Consider the following 27,946-nt stretch of genomic DNA (forward strand, 5'->3'; position numbering starts at 1 on the left):
GAGTACTCAACATATTTCTTAAATATGTAAAATTATTCTTTTGAAGCAATATTTAATTTCTTTCACTTTCAGAATTGTACAGAATTCTGTCAGTGTCCATTTTAAAGTTAGGAAAAGGACCATTAAAGTGCACTCAGATGCTGGCTCGGCTGAACACGTTGACATTTAGGTGAGTCTGGCTCTGACACCAACCTAGCTCTGAGGTTTGATGCTCGACAGGCAGCCTAGGATTATTTATGCTGAACCAACTGGGCCTATCAATCAACAGAACAACACAATTCACATTAACAGGGAGCTTCTTTAGTGAGGAAGTCACAGCCTACCTAAGCTAACGCCACCTTTTACAGCCACACAAGGATGATTCGTTATTAAAATCACCGGTTTTGTCATTAACTGTTTACCCTTGGTTTATCCACTTTCCTTCCATTTGTTCCACTATGACATTAATGGAATAAAAACTGAAGAACATTGTGTTGGGCTAAATCAACAGCTCAGTTATCGTATTACAGAAGTAATGCAAATGATACCCAGCAAGCTAACATACCTTAACTGCCCTTAGCTCACTAGCTAAATCTTCAGGTATCAAACAACACAGGCAGGCTGATTTAATATCGCCAATTACAGAAGCATAATTCTGATTGTTGTTTTCTCTAAACTACCTTAATCATATCTTTGGCATTGATGCACTTGTTATCTAACAACAGTAACTATTAGCTGTTGCATGGTCTGTAGATGCAAATAACAGGGGTACACCTGTTGTACAGGAAATGCATTAATTACTGCAGTAAGTCTCCAATCTGGAAAAGAGGAACAATCCATGTCATACCCTGACCTCGAAACAGTGTGCCTGCACTGCATTCTGGTCTTTGGAGGACATTAATCTGCTATTGATATTAGGGGTGTCAACGTCTACACGTGTAAACGGGTACACGCATAACAAATCATAACCGTTTAGAAAAATCAATAACCGTTTACACGTCTTTTTTTTCCTCCTCCTCGTTCATTTCAGGGTTTCCCCTACATGTAATTGACTGTAGCGCACCGCCACGGAAAAATAAAAGCCGCCACACCTTAAAAATTCAGGCATAAATAAATCCAGTGGAAATATTTTACCGTCGTCTTCCACCGCAGTCTCTGACGTTAACTAGCATGTTGGATATTTAGCTTGATAATTGGCTAGAGGATTAAAATGTTCACTTAGAGCAGAGTCCTGCACGGGTCACCGCATCTGACCCGTTTTCCGACAGTAGCACAGATTATATTCCGTAACAGAGCCGACCCGCTATAAATTGATACCGATGCCTGAAGGAAAATTGGACGGACGCAATTTTTAAAAGTGAAAGTAAGATAATGTTACCTGAAAGCTTCAGATAATAACATTAACTAACTATACACTTAAATGTTCCCACTAGTGCAGTTATCCGCATACATAATAGATGAATGGGGCACAATGTTACGGTGATATACAAAAAATAAATAAATAAATAAAACCCGCAGCCAGTGTCGCGTCACGTCACTTATAGTTGACCGGTGGACGCGATGGCGGCGGTCAACAAGTGGAGCACTGTGTGTTTTTTGAACAAACTGTCAGTGGAAATCAAGTTGAGTGTAGGCTATGTCAGGCAAAGTTGGCTTACAAACAACAGCACGGGATCCATGCTAAACCACCTGCGATGGAAACACCCGAACAAGTTGGAGGGAGAGACTGCTGCTGGCATCGGTGCTACCACAACTGCGATAGAAAGAGATCATAAATCTCCGACGTGTAACCTGGTACACGTCGGTTAGAAGCCCCGTTTACACGTGTAGAAAAAAATGTAAACGTTGACACCCCTAATTGATATCACGCATGGATAAGGTGAAGGCTCCATAATAGATCCTTGCTCTTTGTCATTCAGAGGGATTTACAACAATGCTCAATGTTAGATTTGATTAACATTTTCTGCTCTCAATGTGGATGGGAAAATCCTGGGTCGACATCAGGCCACAGGAAGGTAGGTTCACTGCCAAGCAATGAATCATTTGACTTTCATTAACAGCCATTTTGAACAATGTTTACATGTTTTAGGGCCATTGCGTATCCAGTTCCAGTTACTCATCATGTAAACTTGAAGACCAAACTCCTATAGGGCAACATGGTTATAAAATACTTTGGCAGATAGACAACTTTGTTCAATTTGCTCTTTATGATCCTGTCTACAAACTTATCACAAGCCTTGGTAAATACAAATATAAGACTGATTGTTTCTAAACAAATAAGCAGCAAATATTGTGACAATAAACATAAAATAGAGCAGTCAGAGCTCATTGTCCAACTTTAAGAGTTCAGTGTAAACTTCATAGCTTGCTGTTGTGCAGCATACTACTGGACTTTCTTCAGATGGACTTGTTGCAGATTGCATTATTTAGGTCCAAAGCCCACTGGGCAAAATCAATCACACTGTCCTCTGTGGCAGCCAAACACTGGCTGACCTGAACAAACAGTTCCACTCAAAGGACAAACTCAGCCAATGAGACTTGGAATGACAGCCAAATGACGTGTCATAATGGACCAGCAGACCACACGCTGCTTACAGTAGTTCTTGTGAAGCTTAAGATCGAGTTCACATATTATATTTCCCTCTGGTACAGTGCATCATCTCTTCTTCTTCTGTTGTCGCAGCATCTTTCTCCTCTTCATAATCATGGCGTGCAGCTTCTCAAGACCTTCCTGTAGTCCCTCACCGATAATGGCACAAGCAGGCTGAAGGTGCCAGGGTGTGGCAGTGCTCAGCTCTCCCAGAGCCAACATGCTCTCCATCTCAGCCAAACTGAGGGAATTCCTCAGGTCCTGTTTGTTAGCCACCACCAGAACTGGCACGCCCTGGTTCTCTGCCAGCCGTGTGATCTTGTGCAGCTCTGTTTTGGCTTCCTCAATGCGCTCAGCGTCCACCGAGTCCACTACGAACACAATGCCATCAGCACAACGCGTGTATGAGCGCCACAGAGGTCGCAGCTTCTCCTGACCTCCTACATCCCAGAAGTGGAAGGACGCATACCGTCGGCTACCTGCAAGTGACACTTTGATCTTCTCCGTGTTAAAACCTTTAGTTGGGACAGTGTTCACAAACTCATTGAAACGCAGGCGGTACAGCACAGTGGTCTTCCCTGCACAGTCCAGTCCCAGAATGACGATGTGGAGCGCCTGTAAGGATGGCAGGAATGGGAAGTGCAAGTGATGATCTGATAATCCGTTCCCCATCTTGGTATAAAGAGCAGGGAGATTTGTCACCAAATAATGACCAGGCTTCTCTTATTCCACAGGGACTGCAGCGGGAGCCTGGGGAGGGAAGGGAATGTGTCAAGACCGTATGCATAATGACACAATGCACACAAACACCTAGTACTATTGCATTACCACACCCAACAAGTGCATATCCTACACTCACATTATCCTGGCACTGATAGATGAATGATAAATAACACAGTAGGGTGGATAGCAGCCCATTTGCACCACACCAGCCAACGATTCATATGCTAATTCCTATTCAGTACGTGAATCTGTATACAACAGGATGAGAGGTTTTGTATTTTTACCAAATCCCAGATTCGACCATCATCCAGTGCTCAGTAACATGGGTAGATAAGAGGAGGGCTATTTATTTATTTTCTTTTTAACGACGGAGCAGACTGACATGGAGATATAACAAAAAAGGCGTTGCTCGGCAACATAGCCTTCTCGCATGCTCAAAGGACACGGGGAATTTCAATTCCAAAAATCTGAAAAAGAATAAAACCTTGCTTATTAGCGATATACAAGAGTCATAAAATATAATCCCTCTGTTGTTACAAATCATACAGATGTTATGTTGTATTCGGCATACATATGGCCCCCGTTAATGCACTCAATTGAAATAAATTCATGGGTTTTGTAATTGGTTTACAGCCACTGCTCCGCTCCAGCCCACGGCGAATTATTGAGGAGTGGGGACACCATACACACGTGAATTGTCAAAGTGGTCATTTAATTGAAATCCACAGTAAATCTGCGTATAAGATCTGACCCGAATTGCAGAGCAATCAATGGCATGCAAGAAACATCAATACTTTTTTTCAAATATGATGGGTAAAAGCTAGCGTTATACCCGTGGAGAGTCAGCCGCGTTTATCTGCAAGTTTTTTAAATGGAGTCTGGCACGTACTTTTCTCCAAGTCCTATGCTAGACCGGACAAGGCTGGGCTCGCAGCTATGATGCCAACAAGTGTTGAAAAATCATAAAAGTTAAACTGGTTTTATTTGGCCTAGTGTGGCTGACAGGGCCTGCGTATAATATCACGTTAATGAAACGCAACGTTAGCCAACATGGCACAGGCTAGTGGTTGACCGTACTTATTTCTTTCAGACAAATGTATTTTTGCGCCATATAACGTTAAATGTAATTTTGACAGCAGTTATAATGCTGTGTTCTACACTGATACAGGTAGGAAACTTACCTTCGCAACAAAGGTTAGTCCATTACAAACTGCCTGTATGTCCGGCAGGGTTGTGCTCTCCTTTCTCTCCTTAATCATGTTCTCACTCATTAATACATCTGTCGAGCGGACTCCCTGTGTATTCCTCAGCGGCGTCAAGTACGACAGGGTAAACAACACAATTTCCGCTAAAAATTTCAAAATAAAGCCCCTTGCTGTGTTAACCGAGGCTGCATACAAATGTTCGGACTTCATCGCACTTCCAGACTCGCGCTACCCAAACATACACTTACACAAAAAACACAACCCACAGTTCAACAAGGGCTCTCAAGCGGACTCGCTTAGACTTCAAGAGAGTCCAAGTCCAAGACTTCACCGGACTTCATTCATTTAATATTCAACAGTTCATATATTTCATACCACGGAAACAAAAATGCCATTATCTATATATACCTATTTAAATCATAACAGAACTTAAACTTGTCGAGCGTTTTAAATAATCAATAAAGTGAAACTGTAAATGGCACTGCTCTGTTAGCGGAGAGACGCATTGTATCGTGTATTCTTGTAGTGAAGGCCACTATTTGTGTACTTGTTAATGGTGGTTTGATTTCATATAGCCAGTAATCGAATCAATCCTGTCATATGGTGGACAGGACTTTTATTCTGAAGGAGAGATGATAATTCTTCGTTTTTTACGCGGGTGACTTGACGCAGCCCTATTTCGCGGTGAACAACGCCTGCCGCGGTCACGCGCACACGTGAAGGTGCACAAACAGACGCTCACACACGTCACCTGCTCCTGTCACTCCAACAGTTAGCCCTCCAAAAAAGTACACATTGAATCGAGGCTACAATCCTTTTTTGTTTTTCTTACATTTGTCTTTTTTTTTTTTTTTTAGATGTTTGACTAGTAGCCCTGTTAGATCCTTTCTGTATACCTGGAACACAGGTTCAATAATTAAACATATGGCAAGTGAACCACTTGCAGGTCCTAAGTACTGTATCATAGGCAGCTGGACTTGTTTCTGTTTCTGTAAGACATTTCACCTCTCATCCAAGAGGCTTCCCCTGTTGTAACTTTCTGGAGGGGAGTTGGCAGGCTTTTAAACTCTGTGTGGGAGTGTACTTTCAGAGTCCTTAGGGTCACCTATTGGTCATTGACCCAACCAGCCTTTCATGTGGGTTGCTAGTAGCCCAGGTTGTAAATGGTTGTTAAACTGTCTGGGGAGAGAACTCAGTAGCCTACTGCATTGCAGGTGGATGATTAGAAATGCTGTAGGCCACCTCCTCTGTTCAAAAGCTCGATCTCTGCTCTCTTGACTTTTTCTTCCCCCTTTCCTCTACCTATGAGCTAAAAACCGCTTGAACAGCGCCAACTAGCTGACACACCTGATAGATGAATATTAGAACATTAACATTACTGTAAACACTCAAGATTTCAGCAATTACATACTAAATTTACAGCATTTTGGTAACATATTCTGTTTTCACTTACAAAAGAAGCACCCTCTCACTTCAAAATAGCTGAACTTCCCACAAATGCAAAGAGATTAAGGTGCTATAAAAGTAGAAAGAATACTAAGGGCTCTATCTTAACGATCTGAAATGCAAGTATCAAACGCAAAACGCAAGTAGCTTTGTGGGCGGATCTCAGGCGCTGTTGCTATTATGCCGGCGGGATAAATGACTCTTGCGCCCGACGCAAATCTAAAATGAGTCTGAAGTAGGCTAACTACATTAGTCATAGGTGTGGTTTGGGCGTAACGTGCAATAAACCAATCAGAGCGTCATCTCACATTCCCTTTAAAAGCAGGCGCGCTTGTTCCATGGCGGATTGCTATTATAATGGCGATTTTGCCAGGCGCACGCCAGGAGCGGTTCACAGCCGAGGAGACTGACGTTCTCGTCAGGGCTGTAAAAGACCGAGAAGTGGCATTGTATGGGGATGGGAGAAATCCATCCAAATTAGCTTTGGTTAAACGGGCGTGGGAGGAAATTGCCACAATTGTTTCTAAGGCTGGCAACCCCATGACATAGAACAGGTGTTATGCCGAGAAGTGCCTGTACGCCGGGATCTGCATGCCGGTCGCAGCATGAGGGAGATGCAGTATTCGGCAGAGCTGGTGTTGAATTTGCCAAGATATGCATCCCTGGCTGTTTAAGACAGACACACTGCTACATGTATGGAGTCCATGTTCGTATGAATAAACACTCTTAATTACAATTTCTGTAACCTCATAACAGTGTTTATTCATATGAACATGGACTCCATACATGTAGCAGTGTATCTGTCTTAATCAGCCAGGGATGCATATCTTGGCAAGTTCAACACCAGCTCTGCCGAATACTGCACCCCCCTCATGCTGCGAGCGGCATGCAGATCCCGGCGTGCAGGCACTTCTCGGCATAACACCGGCCTCGGGAGCAGTGCGCACGGGCCGAGCAGTGCGCAACGGCCAGCTGATGAGGGAGCAGCGCAAACACCAAGGTGCAGAGGATCCAGACCCACTACACGCCGTGGCAGCATTGTCAGACCGGACCGCACTGTCCGGGATGCGGCAAGGTATTAACGCCCGTCTTGACCGGGTGGCGATTTTGCTGCGGCCTCTCAGGTGCATCGCCTCAAGTCTCCAAACGCACCACCTGCTCCTGTTGTGCCCCTTCCTCCTCCTCCCCCAACTCCATCTCCGTCCACCTGCTCCACTAGGAGCACATTGCGCATTGCCACTCCCGGACCCCCACGGCTACGGCGGGCGCGTCGCATATCAGAATTAGTTCTTCTGTTTAAATCTTTTCAACTTTTTTTGTATGGTTTGCAAAACCGGGAACTGCTTCCTTGTAGATGAGAGAAGCAAAGTGTATGCACGTTGAGCACACGCTACATTATGGCCAAGCATGCGCCCTTAAAATAGCATCTGAATAAGCGCCACTGACTTTAGACTATTTTTTTCTGGTCTGTTGCGGAATTGTTTTCTGAAACAGCAAAATAGCACCAGGGAACGTTTGCGCCGGAACACGCCTCCTCTTTTCGCTGAACCGCCCCCAGGAGCGCAAGTTCATTCCCTAATTTAAGGACGTGCGTCTGTGGAGGGAAAATTCCAATAGAGCTGTTAAGCTCTGCTGGGGAGATGATGTCAACCTTTATTCAAAACACACCATACAACCAAGTAGTTTTAGCAATTGGCCACATTTTAGGACATTTAATTATGACCCAGAAGAGATACAAAGGACATGGCCTTGGTGTCCTCAAAGGTAGCTATGGGCCAGGGACCTTATTCACAAAGACTTTTATCTTAATGTTAGGAGTACTCCTAAATCGGCCATGTCTGCCTAATAACAAATTATATATCAGCTATAGTGCTTTTCATAATAATGGTAGTACAACAAGAATAAGGTTTGTAGTGGGAGACTACTTTCCTTATCCGTCCATTTATTCCACTATCAGACCCTGTGAATCTCCTCTGATCAAGTCCAAGATCAGAGGAGAAACAGCTCTGAGTCTAAGTCCAAATCAGAGGTGGAAACTGCTCAGAGACTAAGTCCCAAAATTGCTCAGAGACTAAGTCCAAATCAGAGGCGAGGCAGCAGGTCTTCAGTCAAAAAGGTGTTTATTCCAAGAGAAGTTATAAATCCATTAGGTACCCCGGGGCAACTGAGAAATCTCCCCGGATCACGCCCTTTTATACCTGGGGTCAATGTCACCAACGCCCTTCTTGGACCACCCCCCTCGTCATGATCACGCAAGACTATCATCTGCATTTTTTAATGTGTTCCTTAATGCCTACAAATTGTCGAACCCATGTCCCTATTTGTGGCCTTGAGTGCTCCCTCACTCCAGCCTTGTTATTATAAAGGGAGCATCTGAACTTGGTCTTACATCAGGCTCATATTCACTGTTAGCACACAACTGCAAGGTGTATTTCTCAAATCAATTTATATGCATGATCATGACCCAGTTTATATTTGCCACTACAGATTGTGTACATTGATGCATTATTTTTCCAATAAAAAAGCCCAGCACAGATAATCATGTTCTAAAACTTTAATTGTAACACCAAAACAATCACTATGAATGAAAATGACCAACAAAAGGTTTAAAATGACATTAGAGGTAGGAGTCTAAAATAGCTTTTCAAATTTTAGATATTAATAGGGATTGTTAACCAAGTCAAGGGTGTATGTCAGACAAAAAAGCTAATTATACTTGTGCTTTACTTTATATTGCATTCAATACAAATGTAACTCTTGTAGCTTAGCAAAGTTTGTATGAAGATCTTCAAAACACAATTTCTAAGTATTTACAGGATGTGGACATAAATCATTCACATTTCTAGATATGTCAGATGTTTTTTTTAGTTAAAAATAGGTTTATACAACAGGATCATTTTCCAGTAGAGGTTTGAAAAAATATACAGCTTTTCAGAGTAACATCAGATGTGAAATGTGTGACAAGATATTCCTATTCATATTTTTAAGGTAGAAACCTTAAAAACACCATTCCCAAGGACAGACCAACACAGGTAAAAGAATGTGAAAGTGATTGGATAGCATGACGTGCAAATCAACATGAACATTCATAACAGCAATTAAATTACAGGGTGCCCTAAAATTTAAGATAAACTCTTGTCAGTAGGACAGGTAGAGCAGAATATAATGACACATTCAAAAAATGTTAGAAAGTTAGAATTCTGATTTCATAAATTTTACCACAGCAACTACAACTAATAATGATAACTATAAAATTATAATTAAACAGCCCTTTATGATTTATTGACCTGAAGACTTCAGTGGTCTGATTTTCTGTCACCATGTGTGCATTGTTTCTAACATGTGACATATACAACACTCTAAATATTTATTTAATTTCAAATGCTGCACAGCCTTAAATAACACTGAAAACCAAAATGATAAAAAACATTTGAAATGCAAATCATAATTTGTTGGAGGTGCACCAGGACTTCATGAGTAGTTAATGCACCGCTTTCGATAATTGATTAATCACAAATGTCAAATATTTGCCGGTTGTTGCCATGTAATTGTGAGGATTGGCAATTTGTCTAACAGATTAATCATTAATTTAAACTATTGTCAGTTGTAGCCCTACACCAGTCCGCCATTTTAGAAAATACACTTGTTTGCCATCTTACTCTGACTTGGGGAAACTGCTAGCCTAGCATTCTGTGATAAGTTACAAAACCTATGCTAATCAAAGAGTAACTATCTAATAATTGTGCTTAAACTACCAACTAGTGGCAATGTCATGCTCTTGGCACACTCTGTGCAGCATTGATGTTGTATATCTTCTCTATCTACAGTGGAGTTCATACCTGCTCACAGCAGAAAGTGACAATGAAATTCATCCTCATGACATAGGTGGTGCTAGAAGCATAGTGACTGGTGGTTACCTGCTGGGGTAGTTGAAATACAAGCTAGCAAGGTAACTGCATGCCAACAAACAAAGACATTCTAATAAGTCTTAAGAGCTCTATAGCCATATGGAATGTGTTCATGCCTATCTCACTATAGTCTATAAACCATGCCTCGTTTGTGGAAGAGTTTTTACTTCTTTATATCCAAGTGCATGAAGCCACACAGGCTATGAAAACTTCCCTGCTCTCCATTTCCTTAAAGATCAACCTTTGTAACATAGGTTGCCATTATTCAGTTGTGCAAAAACATTTGACAAACTTCATCAAGTTGGACTGATTCAAAAGCTTTGCATAAAAAGTGCAAAATGCACATTTGTCCGGGTTCCATTGAAATTAAATTATTTTACTCTGAAATATCTTTGTTTTTTAAACCCTGATGTGACTGTCCGTTAAGTCTTTGAATAGCAGACATTATTTTTACAAAAATCTCAAATAAGTAATCATAAAAGAAATCTAGAAAACAAAAAAAGCGTGTTTTCCAAAACGTCTAAAGTTAGATCACAGGGCCTTGGTTTTTGGAAACAAAACTAAAACCGGGGGGGGGGGGGGGGGGTGAGAATAAATGGCACTATAGAGGCTATAAAGTGAGCACCTGACAACAACATACTTTAGTGGTTATGACAACAGATTGCACACTTCATAATAGCAGACAGTGCAGTCAGAAAGAAACACTATAAGCAACATAAGCTTATCTCAGAATCAGACACAGCGGTAGAGCAGAAAACTCTTAAGCATGTAACAACCCCACATTTTGTTGATTCTGTGCCACAACAAACTGTGTCGGAGGAACAGGCTTCAGAAAGCTTGGGGTTACCAATGGAGTGTGCATTTTAAACAGACATAAAGGGCACTATGGTTTGGTAGGTGGTCAAATCCCATCAAGTTTTTCTTTTTTTATTCCCCCACATTGCTTAGGTGTTAAATTGACAAATCATAAATCATAGATCAGAGATAAAGAATAAACACAAGAAAGCCAAGATATAATTTACAGTATCGTCACGATAACTGAAATGAATCAATAATATTCAACAAAATCCATACAAAATCATATCAAGGCAGGCCTGGTGCCAAGATGAAGTGACTGAGGGTGCTTTTTTGTTATAATATAAAATTAATCAATTTACTCTTGCAGTGAAAACAAAGAATTACAGCCAAAAAACTTGGCTGTAACTGTACAATTATGTTTTCGTAATGTCATAGCTAAGTGTCTCAGGGAAAAAAGACCACAAATATAGCCACATGGTAGAAGTTATTCTTATTCTTAAACCAAACCAAGAATCTTTGCCATTTAAATCTAACAAAGTATTTCTGCTGCTGAAACCCAACCAAACTGCAACAGAAAACTCATGGTGATCCATACACGCTTGACTTGTGGACCCTGACTCCTGTCTTCCAGCCACTTCTGATTCACTGCAGACTTGCTTTTTGGTGGTTTTTGGTTGGCTCTTGACCATCCTGACCAGTTTTCTCTCAGCAGCAGGTGATGGTTGTGTTTTCTGATCGTGGCAGTGACACAACTGTGCCATGTACTTTATACTTAAAACCAGTTGTTTGCACAGTGCTTTGAAATGGCTCCAAGTGACTTTCCTGACTTGCTCAAATCATAATGCGCCCTTTCAGATTAATGCTGAGCTCTTAAGACTTTCCTATTGTAGTGTTTGTGACTGAGTCTATTGGATATATCAAACAAGCCCTATTAAAATGGGCCCAGAGAAGTCATCAGCTGTTATCAGAATCACTCAGAAGACGAGGCCATGCTACAAAGAACATGTGACTCATGCAATTTTCTACATCACCAACGTTGGTCATTCGACTTTTGAGCTAGTAGACTTTGATCACATTTTCAGAACACCATAATATATTCAGATTTCAAACTTCATGATTGATTTTTGTGACAAAGAAGTATGTGTTCCACTCATTCCATCAAAGAAAAACGAGAGTTGACGAAATCGTTGTAACTGAAGACTGCCGTTATATATATATATATATATTTTTTTTTTTTCCAACCTTATATGCTTTTTTTTTTTTAAACACAGTTCAATACACTGAAAGTAGCAGGACTGTAGCAAGAAGCAGGTCACATACCTCATCAAACAACATCCAGAAAATCCAAGTCTTAATTAATAGCACTCGAAAGTACACACGTTTTTTCTGGAGCTGACAATTGAAGTTGCTGAGGAGTCAGACATCTCGCTTCTTTTTCATCTCTGTTGAGAGGTGCACATGCACAGTACTGATCAGATAGCTGACAAGCTCATGTAGTGACACAGAGGCCAGTGACACTAAAACAGTGGTTACTTTTTAATATCCTTTACTTCAGTCCCCTTTAAATACTCAACGCAGACTAAACGATGTATGAGCTGCTTAAACAGAAACAGATGGGAAAGTATTAACAAGCAGGCGTGCTTAACTTCAACAAAGTTATCAAGCATACCAAGGGGTCAAAACTTGCATGTTTTGGCAGGCGTTGTGTTTCCATCACAACTGAGTAGGGCTGGAGCCAATAAACACCTGTGACTACTGCAGAGCTGTTTGACGTGGGAGTAAATGCCAATTGAACAATTAACATAAAAGACAAAAAGCATATATTAGAGGGAGTCGTCCATTGTGAAAGGGGTGAGTTTTAAAGTGTGGCTGTGGCATAGACTCTTTAGAATTAAATTTGAGCAACACATCAAGATCATTTACTATCTTAACAAAATCAGACAATTCAGTGATGGTCTCAACACGCAGTCTCTTACTTTGAGATAAACGGCATGGTATGTGATTGTGAGATATGGATAAATTATGTCTAGCATTTTGAAGTAACGACATGAAAAGTCATAGTTCCGCATTTCCATATAGATCTGTTTCTGATCTTGGTGTTGATTTCTTTGATATTGAAGGGAACACTGTGGTATTGTGACAACAGCAGTTTGTAAGAGACTGCAGGTGGAGGCAAAAGGAAAACGCAGTGGGCCAGCCTCCAGGCCTGAGTTAGGGCTTGTCCCGGGGACAGTGGTGGGGTCACTCAGCAGCATGTGGGATGCTGAAAAAGCAGCGCTTTGATAGATGTGGTGTTTCCACCACAGTCTACATACTGATACATCTCCTGAGACACTTGCTCTGCATGACCAAAGTACGTTGTGGTGACGGTCACTCTGCAGAGGGTAGAGAGGGACAGGCTGAGGCCACAAACACACACTACACAAAGTAAGCTCACATTTTTAGATTAAGATGACAATAAATGAAAGAGCATTAATACAACTTACTGCATCATGACAACAATATTGTGGACCTTGATGGTTTGCAGAGTACAGTAGTCACTGGAAAATAAATCAAGTGTTAGCAAATATGAACTTACCAAAAAAATAAATAATTGCCAGTGTTTAAATATATAAAGTAATCCCTTTTTAGTCTGATAACTCTACAGTCTGGACAGGGGTTGATGAAAGTAATGATTAAAAAAAAGTTGAAACACCTCATGTAGGGTGGCAATCTCACATTCACTGTAAGGGGTGTTGGTAACATTTTATTTGATGGAGTGTTCGGTGTCTGTCTTGAACATTAGATAGCTTTTATGAATGTTTGTGACTTGGAAATAAATACAATACAATATAAAAATACCACAGCATTGTGATGCATGTCAACATACAGGTGGTATCTGATTTGTTTATCTGTAATGTTCAGCATTTGATTCCATTTTCATTGTAAACCGTCTGCTCCTGTGTAGGGAGATCTATGATCAGCTGATGAGAAAATGCATAGACAACTGTTTTGAAAAGCTGATATGTAATAGAGATACTGTTTCCAAATGATCTCAAAATCTCCACAACATCCCTACTTTTAGGGATAAATATCACCTTGGCCTGTTTGACAAATGTTTATCCTGATTACTGATGATGCTAGACTAAACTAGTCATCCAATAAATTATTAACAGATTAAATAATAATGAATTCAATAATTACATTAAGACACAGTATCATAACATACTACAGTAAAATACTTGTTTTTAATGTAGTGTTTTGTAAAACTAGAATAACTGCACAGAGGTTGTATGCCTCTGCGCACAAGTCAAATTGCTGTTCAAGAGCTGTATACTAAAGGCCAGAACATTTTCTTACTGAATTGAATGCAGTGCATGTAACCTTTTTGGATATGAAATTTGGATATCCATCTGCATGTCCAATCTTACTGTACTTTATTTATGAATTCTTCAGTAATGGCAAAAAGGTGTTGTGAGAGGTCACAATAACCTAGACCTCCGACCTTTGGTCACCGAATTCTAATCAGTGCATCCTTGAGTCATAGTGAACATTTGTACCGGATTTGAAAAAAATTCCCTCAAGGCATTTCTGAGATATCGCGTCAACAAGAATCTGGGACTATGAGGTCACAATGACCTTTGAACCAAAATGTAATCAGTTCACCCTCAAGTCACAGTAGAAACATGTATGTATGGAAGGATGCATGGAGCCAAAAAAAAAGAAAAAAGAAAGGAAATGATTGAACAAATTAAAATTGTTAAAAAAGTTCAAGATTTGATCTTGAATTATAAAAAATAATCAAAAACATAAAAATAAAAAAAATTTAAATTAAAAATAAGTCTAGGAAAAGGTTAATTTCAATTTAAACACAATTTATATTCAAGGTCTTATTTTTTCTGTTGCAGATTGAATATTTAAGATTCAGATGTTATTTTATTCGCATTCAAATCTGGCTGTTAAACCTGGCATACTTCACTGCTCTTATATATTGAGAATTGCCAAGAGTGGTCTAAATCAGCTTGTTGAATCTAACTTTGTTCTGAGCATTATTTAATTCACTGCTAATCAGGTGAATACATTTCCTGAAGGGAACGTAATTGGGGAAGGCCCTTTATTGTATTACTGTCACTCACAATCCAACGGCCCTCTCAGTTGATGCCATGCCCCCAATGCCAGAGCAGGGCCAAAACTCTGAAACTATAAAAAATAATATCTGAATCTGAAAACATACAATCCAGCAGCAACTGGAAAAATCAGACCTCAAAATATGAAATGATATATAAGAAAAAGTTTCAATTTCAAATCCAAAAGAATATCAGAATTGAAATCAACATTTTTCATCGACTTATTTTTATTTTGAATGTATTCTTATAATTCAAGATCAAATTTTATTTTTTCAATAAAAAATGTTTTTCCAATTAACAAAACGTATGTTCTTGATCTGGCTCCAGACGGATGGACGGATGGAAAACCCCAAAACATATCGCCTTGGGCCACAGCTGTTGCTGTTGCAGAGGCATAATAAGTAATTCCTGAAAATTTTTTTTATCTATGTTATCTGGAATCTCAAATCTTAATTCTCTATGTGTGATGAAGAGGTTCATGTAAACAGCTCAACTTGATAAAACATTTGGCAGATGTGTATAAATGGATCAAATCATGTCTAAACATGGCCAGTGGTCCATATTCTGGTTAAGTTTATACAACACTTACTACATGTAGTTCATCTCATCAGCGAGGGTGGTGGGAACCATGTAATCAATCTGAAAACAGAAATGGAGACAACAATATACAGTCAGAGTTGTACCCACACAGAGGACTAGTTAACTGAACAGACACTGAACTTTACCTGTTTCATGTCCAGAGGACTGATGGCAGTGGTGTTATTGATGCGAGATTTACCGATCACTGTCTTGGCAAATTGCACCTGAGCTGTGATGTTGGCCACCTCCACTGAGTAGTAGTTATTGTTGGTGATATTGAGAGTGTTCTAGAGGAGAAGCAGAAAGTGGGACAGTTAATTGTATACTTCTAGCAGTGGACATGCATTTCCTTACCTCAATACACCCCAAAAGAAACACTTTGTTTAAATTGTTTTATCATGGGTGAATGTTTGTGGCTGAGACAAATGCGGGTGGAGGCCATAAGTCCTCTAAATCTCCATTTGCAACTCTGTATTTCCTGGGACACACGCACTTCTCAGTGATCAAATCAAATGTTATTACCGGCACCTAGAATTCGATACCGTTACCCAGCGGTAGCATTTTTTTGGTACTTCAATCTCTCTGTGATTAAATAAAAAAGCTTGATTTCAGTTCTAACCATGGGAAAAAGTTAAATCAAATATTTCTAGAGCTAATATATCATAAGTCATATTATAACACATATAAAACTGGTGAACATACAATTTTTTTAAGAAAACAGCTACATTTAGCTGTTCCTGTTGCCATAAGAAAATAATAAATAATATCTGATGTTACTCATGTCTGATGGCCACAAGTGACGTACATAAGTGACAGTTGCTACCTGGAGTAGGCCTGGGCGATACAGCTGAAAAGTCTATCATGATAGTGAAGTTTCAATTATTCGATATCGTTAATTATTGATAATTTTTTTATGATCTGTCATTTATGAAGACATGTCGAAAAAATGTTGAATAAACCAATTTATTTGCAATTTAGCCACATTGCCAATGCAAATAAGTAATACTTGTTATGTTAACTATGCTGGGGCCGATACGGGCAGTTTTTCACTGATCGAGATCAGCAAAGCCCTATTTTATTTTATTTTTTACATCAGAACATCAGAGAATGTCTGCAGTGTGGAAATAACATAAATTAGAAAGCAGTCCAACGGCGACAGTTAATATGTAATATGACATGTAATATCTGCAATACGTGTCTGCAATAGGGGGTGACAAAAGAGCCGCATTTAATACTACACATTTGATACGGCACATAAAAAAACAAACACTCAAAGATTACAACGAGTTCACTCAAGCAATACAGGCAAAGGCACCAAAGCAGCAAACACTCGCAGATACTTTCAAAAGGAAAGAGAAATATCCTCGAGACAGCGATGTGGCCAAAAACATTACCGAGAAGGTAACTGAATAAATCTCTCAGCTCATCTCTGTGGTAGAGGACCAGGGTTTTCTTTGTCACCTGGAGTTTTTGAATCCCCGGTATGCCCTACCATCTCAGCATTACATTACAATGATTCCACTTTCGAGTTACAACGTGCCGGTATGCGCACTGTACTAGTTTCGTGGGTCTCATACAGCAGAGCATGTAAAACAGACAGTCGAGGAGATGCTGAACACGACGGGTCCACGTCATTTTACGTGGCAACCTAAGGAATATGAAAAAAGCAATAGATGATCTGTATTATGTTATTTACTGTCAGTTGAGTTAGTGACAAATGTGCTAGTTTACTGAATAATTGTTTAATAGCCAAATTATGTTTCTGTAAATGTACATTTATGTTTGATCGCTTATAGCCTTTGAAAGTAAGCTATGCGTTTGTTATATTTATTTTAATGTCTGTTGTACATTAGAATTCTATTTTTGCATTAGAGTTGTACCAAACACCCTTTATGATTTTGTGTAATTTTATTTCATCTAGTTCTCATAGCATGCTTGACAACACGGATGTGCAAAATAAATGCCTGTGACCAAAAGGACACTTTGATTTCGGCTAGATGGGGGCTATACTGGACACTTCTAATTAAATCACAGTTAAATCAAAAATTTGATTAGTTGCATTCTGTAAACTCTCAGGTAATTGCCCTTCCCCTCTGAGCCCTAACTTAGGCCCTTAAAGCTAAACATTTTCTGATTGATGATCATCAGCAATGTTAGCTTTCTGAGGTTATTAATCATTTATCCACAAGGGGGCAGTACAGACCAGTTTGGAGATTATGTTCTGAAGCATACAGGGTTTGTAATAATGGAGACAACAGAGGGACGTCTGCTTTGATAGATTCTCACGCTTGGGAAAAAGCTTAGAATATAATTTCCTAAGCATACTTTTATACCATCCTTTTCTAGTTATGGCGCTCTCTGTGTCTCCACCATGCATAACTGATATGTGTTCGTGTTATATGACACATTCAAGCTACCCTTTTTCCTGAACAGACACATGTATACTGTTATTCTGCTTTTATTTTGTTTCTGACCAAGAGCTCACCGTGATGTTGAGATAGACGCTGCGCTTTTCTTGGTCGTAGCTGACAAAAACTGACTTCACCCCGACGTAGGACACATCAATGGAGCGAGGGAAGAGGAAGAAGACAGCCAGACTGGACAGTAACAGGCAGACCACCACTGATGCGGATACGTACAACTTCCTAAAAAAGGACACAAGACAATCTTACACAGATGTCATTTCACATTTTACCCGTACTATCAATGTCACATTACCCTATAGAAGAAAATGATTATTTGCAACATGAATCACAGTATTGTGAAAAGTTCTAATGATAGACCATTCAAACAGTGGAATTAGCCTGTTATGATTAAAAGTTACCTACCAAGAATGCATTTTTTGGTGGATTTGATTGGCTAATGCACTTGCTTTGCTGGAGGATGTCATTTTCTGTTGCAGCAATGATTATTTTTTATTATTATTATTATTATTATTTGCTGAACAACACTTTTTCCCTGGATGCCTCTGCATTAACACAAAGGAGGCTTGATCTCTAAATAAAATGCAATTATTGAAGGAACATTTCAACAGAAGATACTTCCAAATTCACAGTATGAACCAACAATATTTGACTAGTGGTAGACAGGAAGTGAATTGAGCCACGTTATTATCACAAACTACCACACAACAGGATGGTTAAGAACCTCTGCTTGAAAGGCATTGTTCTGCATTTGGTGAAAGACTCCCATTAACCTCCTTCCTTTAAAAGTGAGAAAAATAAATGTATATGATTGGATCATCCAGGAACTGCCTACACAATCTGACAACATGAGGCCAGGCATTGTCTTGCACCATGAGGAACCCAGGACCCTCCGCACTAGCTTAAGGTCTGACCTGATTGTGCTGCAGGTACTGCCTCAGAACCTCACCTTGTTTCTATTCATGTATTGGGAAAGAACCCTCTCCTATCAAAATGCCCCATGTTGAGTTTTCTTGATTACTGTAACTGTCCATCAATCCTTTCTTCTGTGAAGTGTTTATTATAGTGTAGTTATTATAGATTAACTAATGACAATTCATTTTAATAAGAACTACAATAGAGCTGCAATGCTTGGTTGATTAAGTCTTGCGGCAACAGCCCTGCATGCAGATGCGGCGGTCAGTTGCTCTTTCAATCTTCGCTATATTTATGATCTATTTTTCTATGTTTTTGCCTCTATGCCTGCTTCGACTGAAGTATGCATTGCCTATGATAGAGATGCACTTATCAACATTGGAAAAGGAAGTGTGGGGTTTGGATTAAGTGCGGGAGACCACCCAAGGATCTCCACCAGCCGCCAAGCGGCCATCCAGAACAGCAGGACAAAACATCACCTAAAGCGCTTCGACCTCCCCATTAAGAGAGGAAAGAGAGGCAGCATCAGAGCTAGGATAACCAAACTCAGACCAAACGTTGGTCCTCTACCAAGCCTTCATTTGGCTAATGTCCAGTTGCAGGAGAATTAAGTGGATGGGGTGTGACACAGGCTCATTTAGAAATGGGAAATCAGAGACTACTGTGCACACATCTTCACAGAGACGTGGTTAACCCCCAACAACCTGGATCAAGCTACTGCACTGGATGGGCAGACCTTTTTCAGCATGACAACAAAACTGGATGGTTGTGTTTTTTAACAAATATTTTGGTCAGCAACAAAGCCCTTCCATGTCCTAACTTTGGCCAGTCGGGTCAGATTTCTCTGCTACTACTACTACTGCCTGCTTACTCTGGGTCAAACCATCAGTTAAAATGTGTTGAAGTGCAGATTGCTAAAGCTAAAGCAGCCTTACAGGACTAGTCTGAAAAAAACAGACTGTCAAAATGTTCAGAGATGCTGCCATTCAGGATAAAAGTCTTGAAGAATATACATCTTTAGTGACACCATATATCAACAAATGTGATGGTGACGTGGTGATCATAAAGACTGCAACCAGAAGGCCTTGATCAATGGAGATGTGAGGGCTCTTTTCAGAGCCAAAAAACTGCCTTTCAGTCAGGTGACAAGGACGCATACAACACTGCCAGAGCAAGAGTGAAAGCTGGAATCAAGGAGGGAAAGAGGAGACATCAGCAGAGACCTCGACAAAAACAGCAACATACTCAAAATGTCACAGGAGTGCCATTATCATGCGTGAGGCCATGTTGCTGGATATGCTGAACACATTTTATGCTTTGATCTCCAAAAGGAAGAGTCAGCTGTGAAGTCTACTCCGCTTCCAGAGGACTGGCCATTGTTATTAACCACAGCTGGTGTGAGAAAAATCCTGTTGAGACTGAATGTAAATGACATATTGCAAGACAATCATATAATAATACATAAGAAAACCTGTATAACTGAAGAATATAAAATGCCCGTAAAAAGGTAAATTGCAAGATTTCTCTAGAGATTCAATGCAATTTGGTGACAGTTTCACACAATTCGATACAAACTGAGATGAAACGCTGAACAAAAAGTGCATTAAGTCGAAGCATAGTGCCTCTCAAACACTTACTAACTTCTAATTATCCACATGTGAGCCCAATATTGTGTGTCATGCATCTATTAATGTAACTTTCTTAACATTGATGTCCACCATTATCCCACTGTAAACTTCCTCTTCTTTGGCCAGTTAACTTCTGTTCAAGTTTCCCTCATTCATCAGAATCAAAAGCATAATTTCCTTTATTTGTCCCGCAAACGGGGAAATTTCTTTATCACAGCAGACAAAGGACAGTGGTATTGTAATAAACAATAATAAAAGCAAAAGAATAAACAATACAATACAAAAGTCAATTAAAGCTGCAAGCCGGCCACGCGCGCGTCGGGGCATGCTTCCGTCCAGGCATGCTGCGGTTGAAGCCCCATTGCTTGATTATTGTTTACAGAGGCGGCCTGTGTTTGGGACAGTGCACGTGGGCGGTGAACATCAGCGTCTCCTCCCAACGTGTGTTTGTAACATAGTGTGTTGCCCCTGCCAGTATTAAGCGCTTTCAGGTGAAGTCAGAACAACTTCCTGCAATCCACAGAAATCCAAAATGGACTACAGGTGAATGATTTCTAAAACATTTAGTAATCAGATATGTTTTGACAATTGATTCTGCACTGTTACGTTGTGTGAAGTGTTACAGCCTTTTCTTTGCCTTTGTATGGAATTCAGGCATAGACACCTGGTTTTTGCAGGGAATAGATTGGAATTGGGACAGAGAAGGGGGGGTTGTGGCTTGCAGTAAACTTCCTCCGCCCTAAATTCGAAGCCGGGTCCACTGCGTATGTGGCATGCACTCTAACCACTCGACTACCGGCGCAACCAACACACTCTCTTCTGTTGTCACTGTGAAGGCAGGGAGGCAGCGCGTCATAGGGGAGGATGGAAGTGGAATGCCACAGATTTAGATAGGTAGTTGAGTGCAGCCAGATGTGATTCTTCCTTTTGGAAAGGGACAGCGGTCAAGTGACCAGGTTTGACAAGCGTCTGCAGTAGCTGTGTTTAACCAAAGAAATCACTCAGTTGTTTCAAATCGCAGGGGAAGCCACTGCGTTCATCGCGGAAAAGTTGGGCAGAATCACAACGACACACATCTTGTTGTGTGCCACATTGACAGGGCAAACACAACACGCGAATGGCATTCTTAGCAAATTGGCTTATTTGAAAATTGTGTGCTGTGGCTAACTACCACTGACTTATCCATTATGTGGCTCTAAACATTACCCTTCAATTATGCCATGTTGTAATGTGCAATTTGGACAAAACTACCTGCAAATGCCATGTACATGTGACTATGTTTGTCATCACTACACATAAATGAGTGTAAAATAATGCTTTACTTGCCTTCTTTAAAAAATGTATTTATGGCTGTGTATCAATGTCAAGCTTTTGATCTAATTTCTGCTTTGTTTTCTAGTTTTTATTCTATAAAGTGTGTGCTGCCACATTTTGAAGTTTCAAAAAAATCTGATAAATATGAGGCTGACTTCCTGGAATGGAATTATTCAGAGGTTATTCAGAGGTTCCTAACCAAATAGGATACATGTGACTTGAAAGAAAACAATGCCATCTAGTGGACGACTTGTATCACTTACACCATACATTGATGTGCTACCAATTAAAAATTGACAACTTCCTGTTGGACTGAGAGTTTGGGTCTAAATTAGTTTTTTGTGCCTCTTGTCATAACAAACATGCATGCTAGATTTCATTCATTCATGTAGGAAGCCTAAATTGACTGAGATAAAACTTACTTCCTGTGTCCAGTGGGTGGCGCTATTGATATGACACAGTATTGATGCACAGATCTATTCAGGGCGACTCCCTCTACATTCCTGAGAGATTTGGCTGAGATTGGAAATTGTATGAAGAAGTTATGAGGACTTGATGCTTCATGAGGAAGGATTTTAATGGCGGGCACTGCCACGGCCAGAAGGTATGACGTATGATAAAGATTTTCCTAGCGTGTCATTGGCATGGTTTGAGGAGTATACTGATTGACTGTGAAGTCTGTGGTGTCCAATCTGTAGGAGGAAGACGTGAAAGTATGATGTACGGCAATATTTCCAAATGGCCACCAAATTCAAAATGGTGGACTTTGTATGGATGTGTAGATGTGTTCAGGGCGAGACTCTCTACATGTATGAGGAATTTGGTGGAGATAGGGCATTGCATGTGGAAGTTATAAGGACTTGATGCTTGACATCGAAGGAAAAAAATGGCGTCCGCCGTCACGCCCACCAGGTATGATACAGCTGAAAGATTTCCATAACTTTTGTTCTTCAAGGCATGAAGATGATACTGACTGAATGTGAAGATGGTGGTGTTTAAGCTCTAGGACAAGATAGTTTTCAAAGTAGGCATGAATTTGTCAAAAACGCCGCCACACATCAAAATGGCCGACTTCCTGTTGGAGTGACGGTATCAGTCCCACGACTTTTTTGTGCGTCTGCTCATCATGAATCTGCGTAATGAATTTCGTTCATCTATGCACATGTGGAAGGCAGGCAAGAACAATAGGGGGCGCTACAGAGCCTGCAGGTCACGCCTACGCCCAATGACATTAAATTATACAAAAAATTGTATAATTTAACAGACCTGCCAACCTTGTCAAAATATTTTGAGTACCACTTGTGTTGTGCAGCTTTTTTTCGCAGACTTTTGCAACTCCATTGCTTTGCATGCAGTAATTTCCCCATTCACTGGCTGGAAATCGGTTATAAAAAACAATAAAACCTATATTTTAAATGTTTTTTGCCCTCCACAGTCTGCAAAACACACACACACACACACACACACACACACACTTGTTCATAGTTCTTATTTTGATTAGTTAAGTGATAGACATTTTTTACAATTTGACCTGACTCCAGAATATCTTGTGCACTGCACTGGACATTTTAATATTGAACAGTAAAACTAAAGAGTTGCACTTGCTTTCTTTATATGATATGTGTGATTATACAAGCTGATAGCCACAAGTTAACTGCATTGAATTATTTCAATACTTATTTAATCAAAAAATTATTTTAATTAAAAAATGGTAATAATTTATTTTGTATATTGCAATAGGTGTTTTTGTTTTCAGGAATGTAATAATTAAATTGGCTTACAGCACGTATGCACACATCACCAGGGCTATTTTATATATTACCTGCAGCTCCCTGGTGGCTTATGTCCACATCATAATTGCACACTGTACAAAATGCCTGATGAGGAACTTTAGAGGGTTGCAAGCATGGCCATTGTTCTTGATATTTATTCAAAAACTTCTGGGGGACATGGACCCTCTTCTGTTTGGCAGGTCTGCTGCCCTGTCCCTTCCTGTCTTCGTCCCCCTCATCTGCCATGGCAGTGGTTGCAAAACTTGCTGTAAAAGATTTGTTGGCTACATATTTAAACTGTATAAATAATCACATTCCTCCTTATATACAGGCCTACTCTATCTGCAATGGATATATAAAAAGGCTAAAGTACACACACACGCACGCACCGCTGCCTCTTATTCCTCTTTTTTCTTTGACGATGTATTGGGGTCATTAGGGGAACATGATCGATAGATTTGCTAAGAAAAAACACCTCGCAAATCTTTTTTTTTTTTCGTTTTTTCACTTAGACTTCGGCACGAATGTTTCCACAGTGAAAGTAACGTTACGCGTAACGGTTCACATTTACCAAAAGCTGGCAGGTCCGCTGACACACACACACACACACACACACACACACACACACACACAGTTTACCTTTTTAAGCGCCAACTGCAGCGAGTGGGGAACGGAGGACGGAGAGGGAGGCAGAGGGCAGGATGACTCGGAGGCAGGGAGGAGGGGGGCGGGGATGTTACGCTATAGGTTCGGTAGACTCGTTATTCTCCGCTTTTCTACAATGATTGGCTGAAACTGCTTCACCACGCAGCTGCATCGTGTTGTCAGACATGAGTACCGCACGTGCACATTTGCCACAGAACTCACATGTCCGCAGCTTTTTGCGTAGTTTAGAAGGGCGACTCGTACCAGCGTAGTTAGATGTCAAATTGCGTACTTGCTACGCAAAATGCGTACAGGTTGGCAGGTCTGATTTAATGTCATTGGGCGTGGGCGTGACCGATACCGTCACTCCAACAAAGTGACGGTAAAATTTTATGTGGTAAAAGGTTTCCATGCAATAAAAAAAAAAATTCAAAACACAAACAAATTAGCATGTTAGCTAAACTTGGGAGTTTAACCCACCTTCCCACATCTCACATGTCTTTGTTTAACAGTGTTTCTGAAGGATATACAAAGATAAAGTACTCACGTCCTTCTGGGTCGCAGCCTTTGGTCACTGTATGGAATCAATGCCACAAGTTGATTTTCTTGTCCTGAAACAGGCCAAAATCAATGATGAGTCACTGTCAGCTCCTTAGTAAACTATGTTTGTGATGCAACTAAAGCCTATTCCATCATCCCCCTGGTTAGCTTTGGGATTATAACTGGATAATGCAAAATCATGTGGCTATGGAAAAAAGACAACTTTTCAGTCTTCAGTCTGCTTGCTTAAGAGCACCTCTAGGAATCCTTCCGGTGCCCTGACATGTGGGACATGTCACACTGTCCCGTCCTGTGAATTCCACATAGGGAAACTGTGCAACGTCTCCACCCTTCCCGTCCTCATTCTGAGTGTCCTTCAGAGGAGAGGTCATACTGTCTGGACCATTATCCTCTGTCTGTTTAGTGAGCTGGGAAAAAGACTTCCCCATAGTCACACCTGGAAAACACAAAAACAGTATATGATCCACATTGTGTCAGCTAGCAAGCTGTTCAAACCTGAGCTCAGTGATTGGCTCAGGTAATCAACAGGGACCAATGGAAAGCAGTGATGAATGAGTGAACAATAGCTGCTAAGATTAGATATTTTTAATTTTTTTATTATTGATCACTAAGTCGATTTCTAAGGATACAAATCCAGAACTCTCTGGTTCCAGCTTCTCAAATGTGAGAATTCACTTTTTTTTTTTTTTTTGTCTTATAGTAAATCTAAAATTTGGGCTCTGTGGGATGGCTGGTCAAACAAAACCTCTGACATCATCTTGTTCTCTGCAATCGATGAGTCATTTTCCTCCACCGGTTTGAATTTGAGTTTGAATCCCGTAAAATATATGGGTTTATTCCTTCTTTTTTTATAGGGGCTGAATGATTCTGTTATGTGATAAATCTTTACTCTGACAGGTTTTTAAAGACAAACAGGTGTATTAGAAACATAGAGACACACAGGGCAACGTTCTCTTTTCCTGTGTCCATCTGCTGTAACGACAAGCCCCCGTCCAATCAGCGACTATTATACGAAACACGTTTCCTCCAACAAGACTCAAAAGAGAATTGGGTGTGTTTTGTAATGGAAATGTAAAAAAAAAGGCGTTAACGAGGACAGCTACGTCCTCTCTTCCAGTTTTCAACATCTGCTGTAGCAACGACAACCAGAGACGCATTCAGATGAACGTCGCCAGTTAACGCGGTCGCGTGTTAATCCGAAACAGAGGCCAACAACGGTCAGCCATAACTTCCTGCCGACAGTCTCTGGTTGTCAAACAAAGTTAATCATCATGTGTTGTATCTCACGGGAGTGCCTTGTGCCAAGCGGCTGTTGTCAACAGCTCAATGACGGCCGGTCTACTAGGTGTAACGTTAGTATTAAGCAAGTTAACGCTAACGCTAATTTAGCAAACATTGGCTTCAGGCCTATTAACTTGAAGTTGGATCTAGTATCTTAAGAATCCATATAGGCAGTTATCATTATTAATACATTCGCATAAGAGTCTTTGTCAATGTCGATGGTGAAATTAAACAATACAAGACAGTTAAGAGGGAAGCTGTCAAGATGCCTCCTTGAAAGAAAACCGTACAAGACTGACTGTCAACATTTAGCTAACTAGCGAACAGCTAATAAACTGTCAAAAATGAACATAAGCCATTGACAGTATTAGCTAGGGTTATTCGGTGACTAGTTTAATATCACGCACTTACTAGCGATCGGTAGTGCAGGTGCGAAATGCTGCAATAACCTGTACGTTGAATGGAATATGGTCAGAGAGAGTTACCTGAATGCGACTTTGTTTACAAATGTAACGTTACTGCTAGTCGGTCATACAGTTTTGTTTATCCAATAAACTCGGGCATGTTTCTTCTTCTTCTTCTTTTACTGGCTTTTATTGGCGGTTGGCAACCAGCTTTTAGGTGCATTTACCGCCACCTACTGGACTGGAGTGTGGAATATGAGATGGTCAGAACTAGAAAATAATAAAGAAAGAGAAGAGACAAAAAGAAATTAACTGTTATTCCCTATAGTCTATATCCTATACCTGTGTCCTTTAGGTATTTCATTAAAACACTCATCCCCTTTTTTGATGTACTCCCTAATAAATTCCTTAAGGTCAATTCCAGCTTTTCTTCTGTCAGCATTTGGAGAACTTCCTGTCGTTCCTCCCTGTACTTACTACACTCCAGCAATACATGTTAGACTGTTTCTGGTTGTGTACATTGTGAACACAAACCTGTTGGATGTTTCCCTATTTTACTGAGTGTGTGTTTGAGTCCTGTGTGTCCTATTCTGAGTCGAGTTAAGATAATTTCTTCCCTCCGGTTATTTCACTATTTTTGACTTGTGGTTGTATACTGTAAAGATGTCTTCCTGTGTTCATATTATCCCAACTTTCCTGCCAGATTTTGTACATGTGTTTACCGATCATAGATTTGATTTCTGCCCTGCTTAGTGGTATTTCGATGTTTATTGTGTTTGTGTTGCGCTTGTTTGGCCAATATATCTGCTTCTTCATTTCCTTCGACTCCTACGTGGGCAGGAACCCAGAGGAAAGAAACATCCACACTTTTATTGTGTAATCTGTATATTTGATTTGATATTTCCAGTAAAAGATCTTGCCTGCATGAATTCCCTGATTGAATACTTGTAAGTGTTGAGATACTATCTGTTGCTATTGTTACTTTGTGTTGACTACTATCCTCCACCCACTGCAATGCTAATATTATCCCCATCATTTCAACTGCATACACTGAGAGATGATCTGATGTCCTGTTTTTGATGCCTATATTAAATTTTGGGATGTAAACTGCTGTTCCTGTATGTCCTGTTTGCGGGTCTTTTGATCCATCTGTGAAGATGAACACTTCATCAGGGTATTGCTGATTTATATAGTTTTGTACCATTGTCCATGTCGGTATTTTTTTGGTATTGTTTTTATTTTATTTGTACTGTTGCTGAAGTTTGGTGCTGTTCTGAGCATTATTTGTGGCTTTTTGGTGGCGGTTTATATTTGTAAATTAGCGGTCTGCTAACTTGATCTCTCGAGAGGGAGTCTAACACAGTTTCACGGTGATTTAGACCATGGATTTAATTCACACCGAAATATCCCTTTAACCTTATTTTTTGAGCCATTTCTTTGCCAACCCACCCAAAACTTCTAACTTTAATTTCCCTTGGTTCCCAACACTCCTGCAGGGTAGCCTTTGTTGAATGCAATGCCCCATGTCCCTCCAAATTGACCCAATATGCCAGCATGATCTGGTCCCTTCTAATTCTCAGCGGCATTTCGCCCACTTCTACCTGAAGTGCTGATATTGGAGATGTTTTAAATGCTCCTGTACCTGTACGAATGGCTTGTGATTGTTCCC

General features: G+C 40.3%; 2 protein-coding genes across 4 annotated transcripts; both read right to left on the bottom strand.

Moving 5' to 3' along the window:
- Nucleotides 1-2,167: 2,167 nt before the first annotated feature.
- Nucleotides 2,168-4,635, bottom strand: LOC115578339 (ADP-ribosylation factor-like protein 4A). 2 transcript variants are annotated; one of them, XM_030411249.1, is made up of 2 exons: nucleotides 4,474-4,635; nucleotides 2,168-3,319 (listed from the first exon to the last, which is right to left on the bottom strand). In XM_030411249.1, exon 2 carries the CDS (start codon nucleotides 3,239-3,241, stop codon nucleotides 2,636-2,638), a length of 606 nt encoding a protein of 201 aa, XP_030267109.1. In that variant the 5' UTR covers nucleotides 3,242-3,319; nucleotides 4,474-4,635; the 3' UTR covers nucleotides 2,168-2,635. The 2 variants fall into 2 exon arrangements, with proteins under 2 accessions (XP_030267109.1, XP_030267110.1); XM_030411250.1 differs by lacking the exon at nucleotides 4,474-4,635 and adding an exon at nucleotides 3,577-3,680.
- Nucleotides 4,636-8,482: 3,847 nt separating this feature from the next.
- LOC115578926 (transmembrane protein 106B-like) lies at nucleotides 8,483-26,480 on the bottom strand. 2 transcript variants are annotated; one of them, XM_030412281.1, is made up of 8 exons: nucleotides 26,359-26,480; nucleotides 24,828-25,028; nucleotides 24,579-24,642; nucleotides 17,820-17,979; nucleotides 15,481-15,621; nucleotides 15,345-15,394; nucleotides 13,136-13,189; nucleotides 8,483-13,024 (listed from the first exon to the last, which is right to left on the bottom strand). In XM_030412281.1, exons 2-8 carry the CDS (start codon nucleotides 25,018-25,020, stop codon nucleotides 12,895-12,897), a joined length of 792 nt encoding a protein of 263 aa, XP_030268141.1. In that variant the 5' UTR covers nucleotides 25,021-25,028; nucleotides 26,359-26,480; the 3' UTR covers nucleotides 8,483-12,894. The 2 variants fall into 2 exon arrangements, with proteins under 2 accessions (XP_030268141.1, XP_030268142.1); XM_030412282.1 differs by having other exon boundaries at nucleotides 26,285-26,437.
- Between the last annotated feature and the right edge of the window lie 1,466 nt (nucleotides 26,481-27,946).

The sequence above is a fragment of the Sparus aurata genome, chromosome 3 (assembly GCF_900880675.1).
Source record: "Sparus aurata chromosome 3, fSpaAur1.1, whole genome shotgun sequence".
Classification (NCBI taxonomy): domain Eukaryota; kingdom Metazoa; phylum Chordata; class Actinopteri; order Spariformes; family Sparidae; genus Sparus; species Sparus aurata.

Coding starts and splice junctions, on each gene's coding strand:
- LOC115578926 (XM_030412281.1), bottom strand. CDS start 25,020: ATGGGGAAGTCTTTTTCCCAGCTCACTAAACAGACAGAGGATAATGGT. Junction 17,980..24,578: donor AGGCTGCGACCCAGAAGGAC/GTGAGTACTTTA, acceptor GTCCTTTTTTAG/GAAGTTGTACGTATCCGCAT. Junction 13,025..13,135: donor AATATTGTTGTCATGATGCA/GTAAGTTGTATT, acceptor TACCCTCTGCAG/AGTGACCGTCACCACAACGT.
- LOC115578339 (XM_030411249.1), bottom strand. CDS start 3,241: ATGGGGAACGGATTATCAGATCATCACTTGCACTTCCCATTCCTGCCA.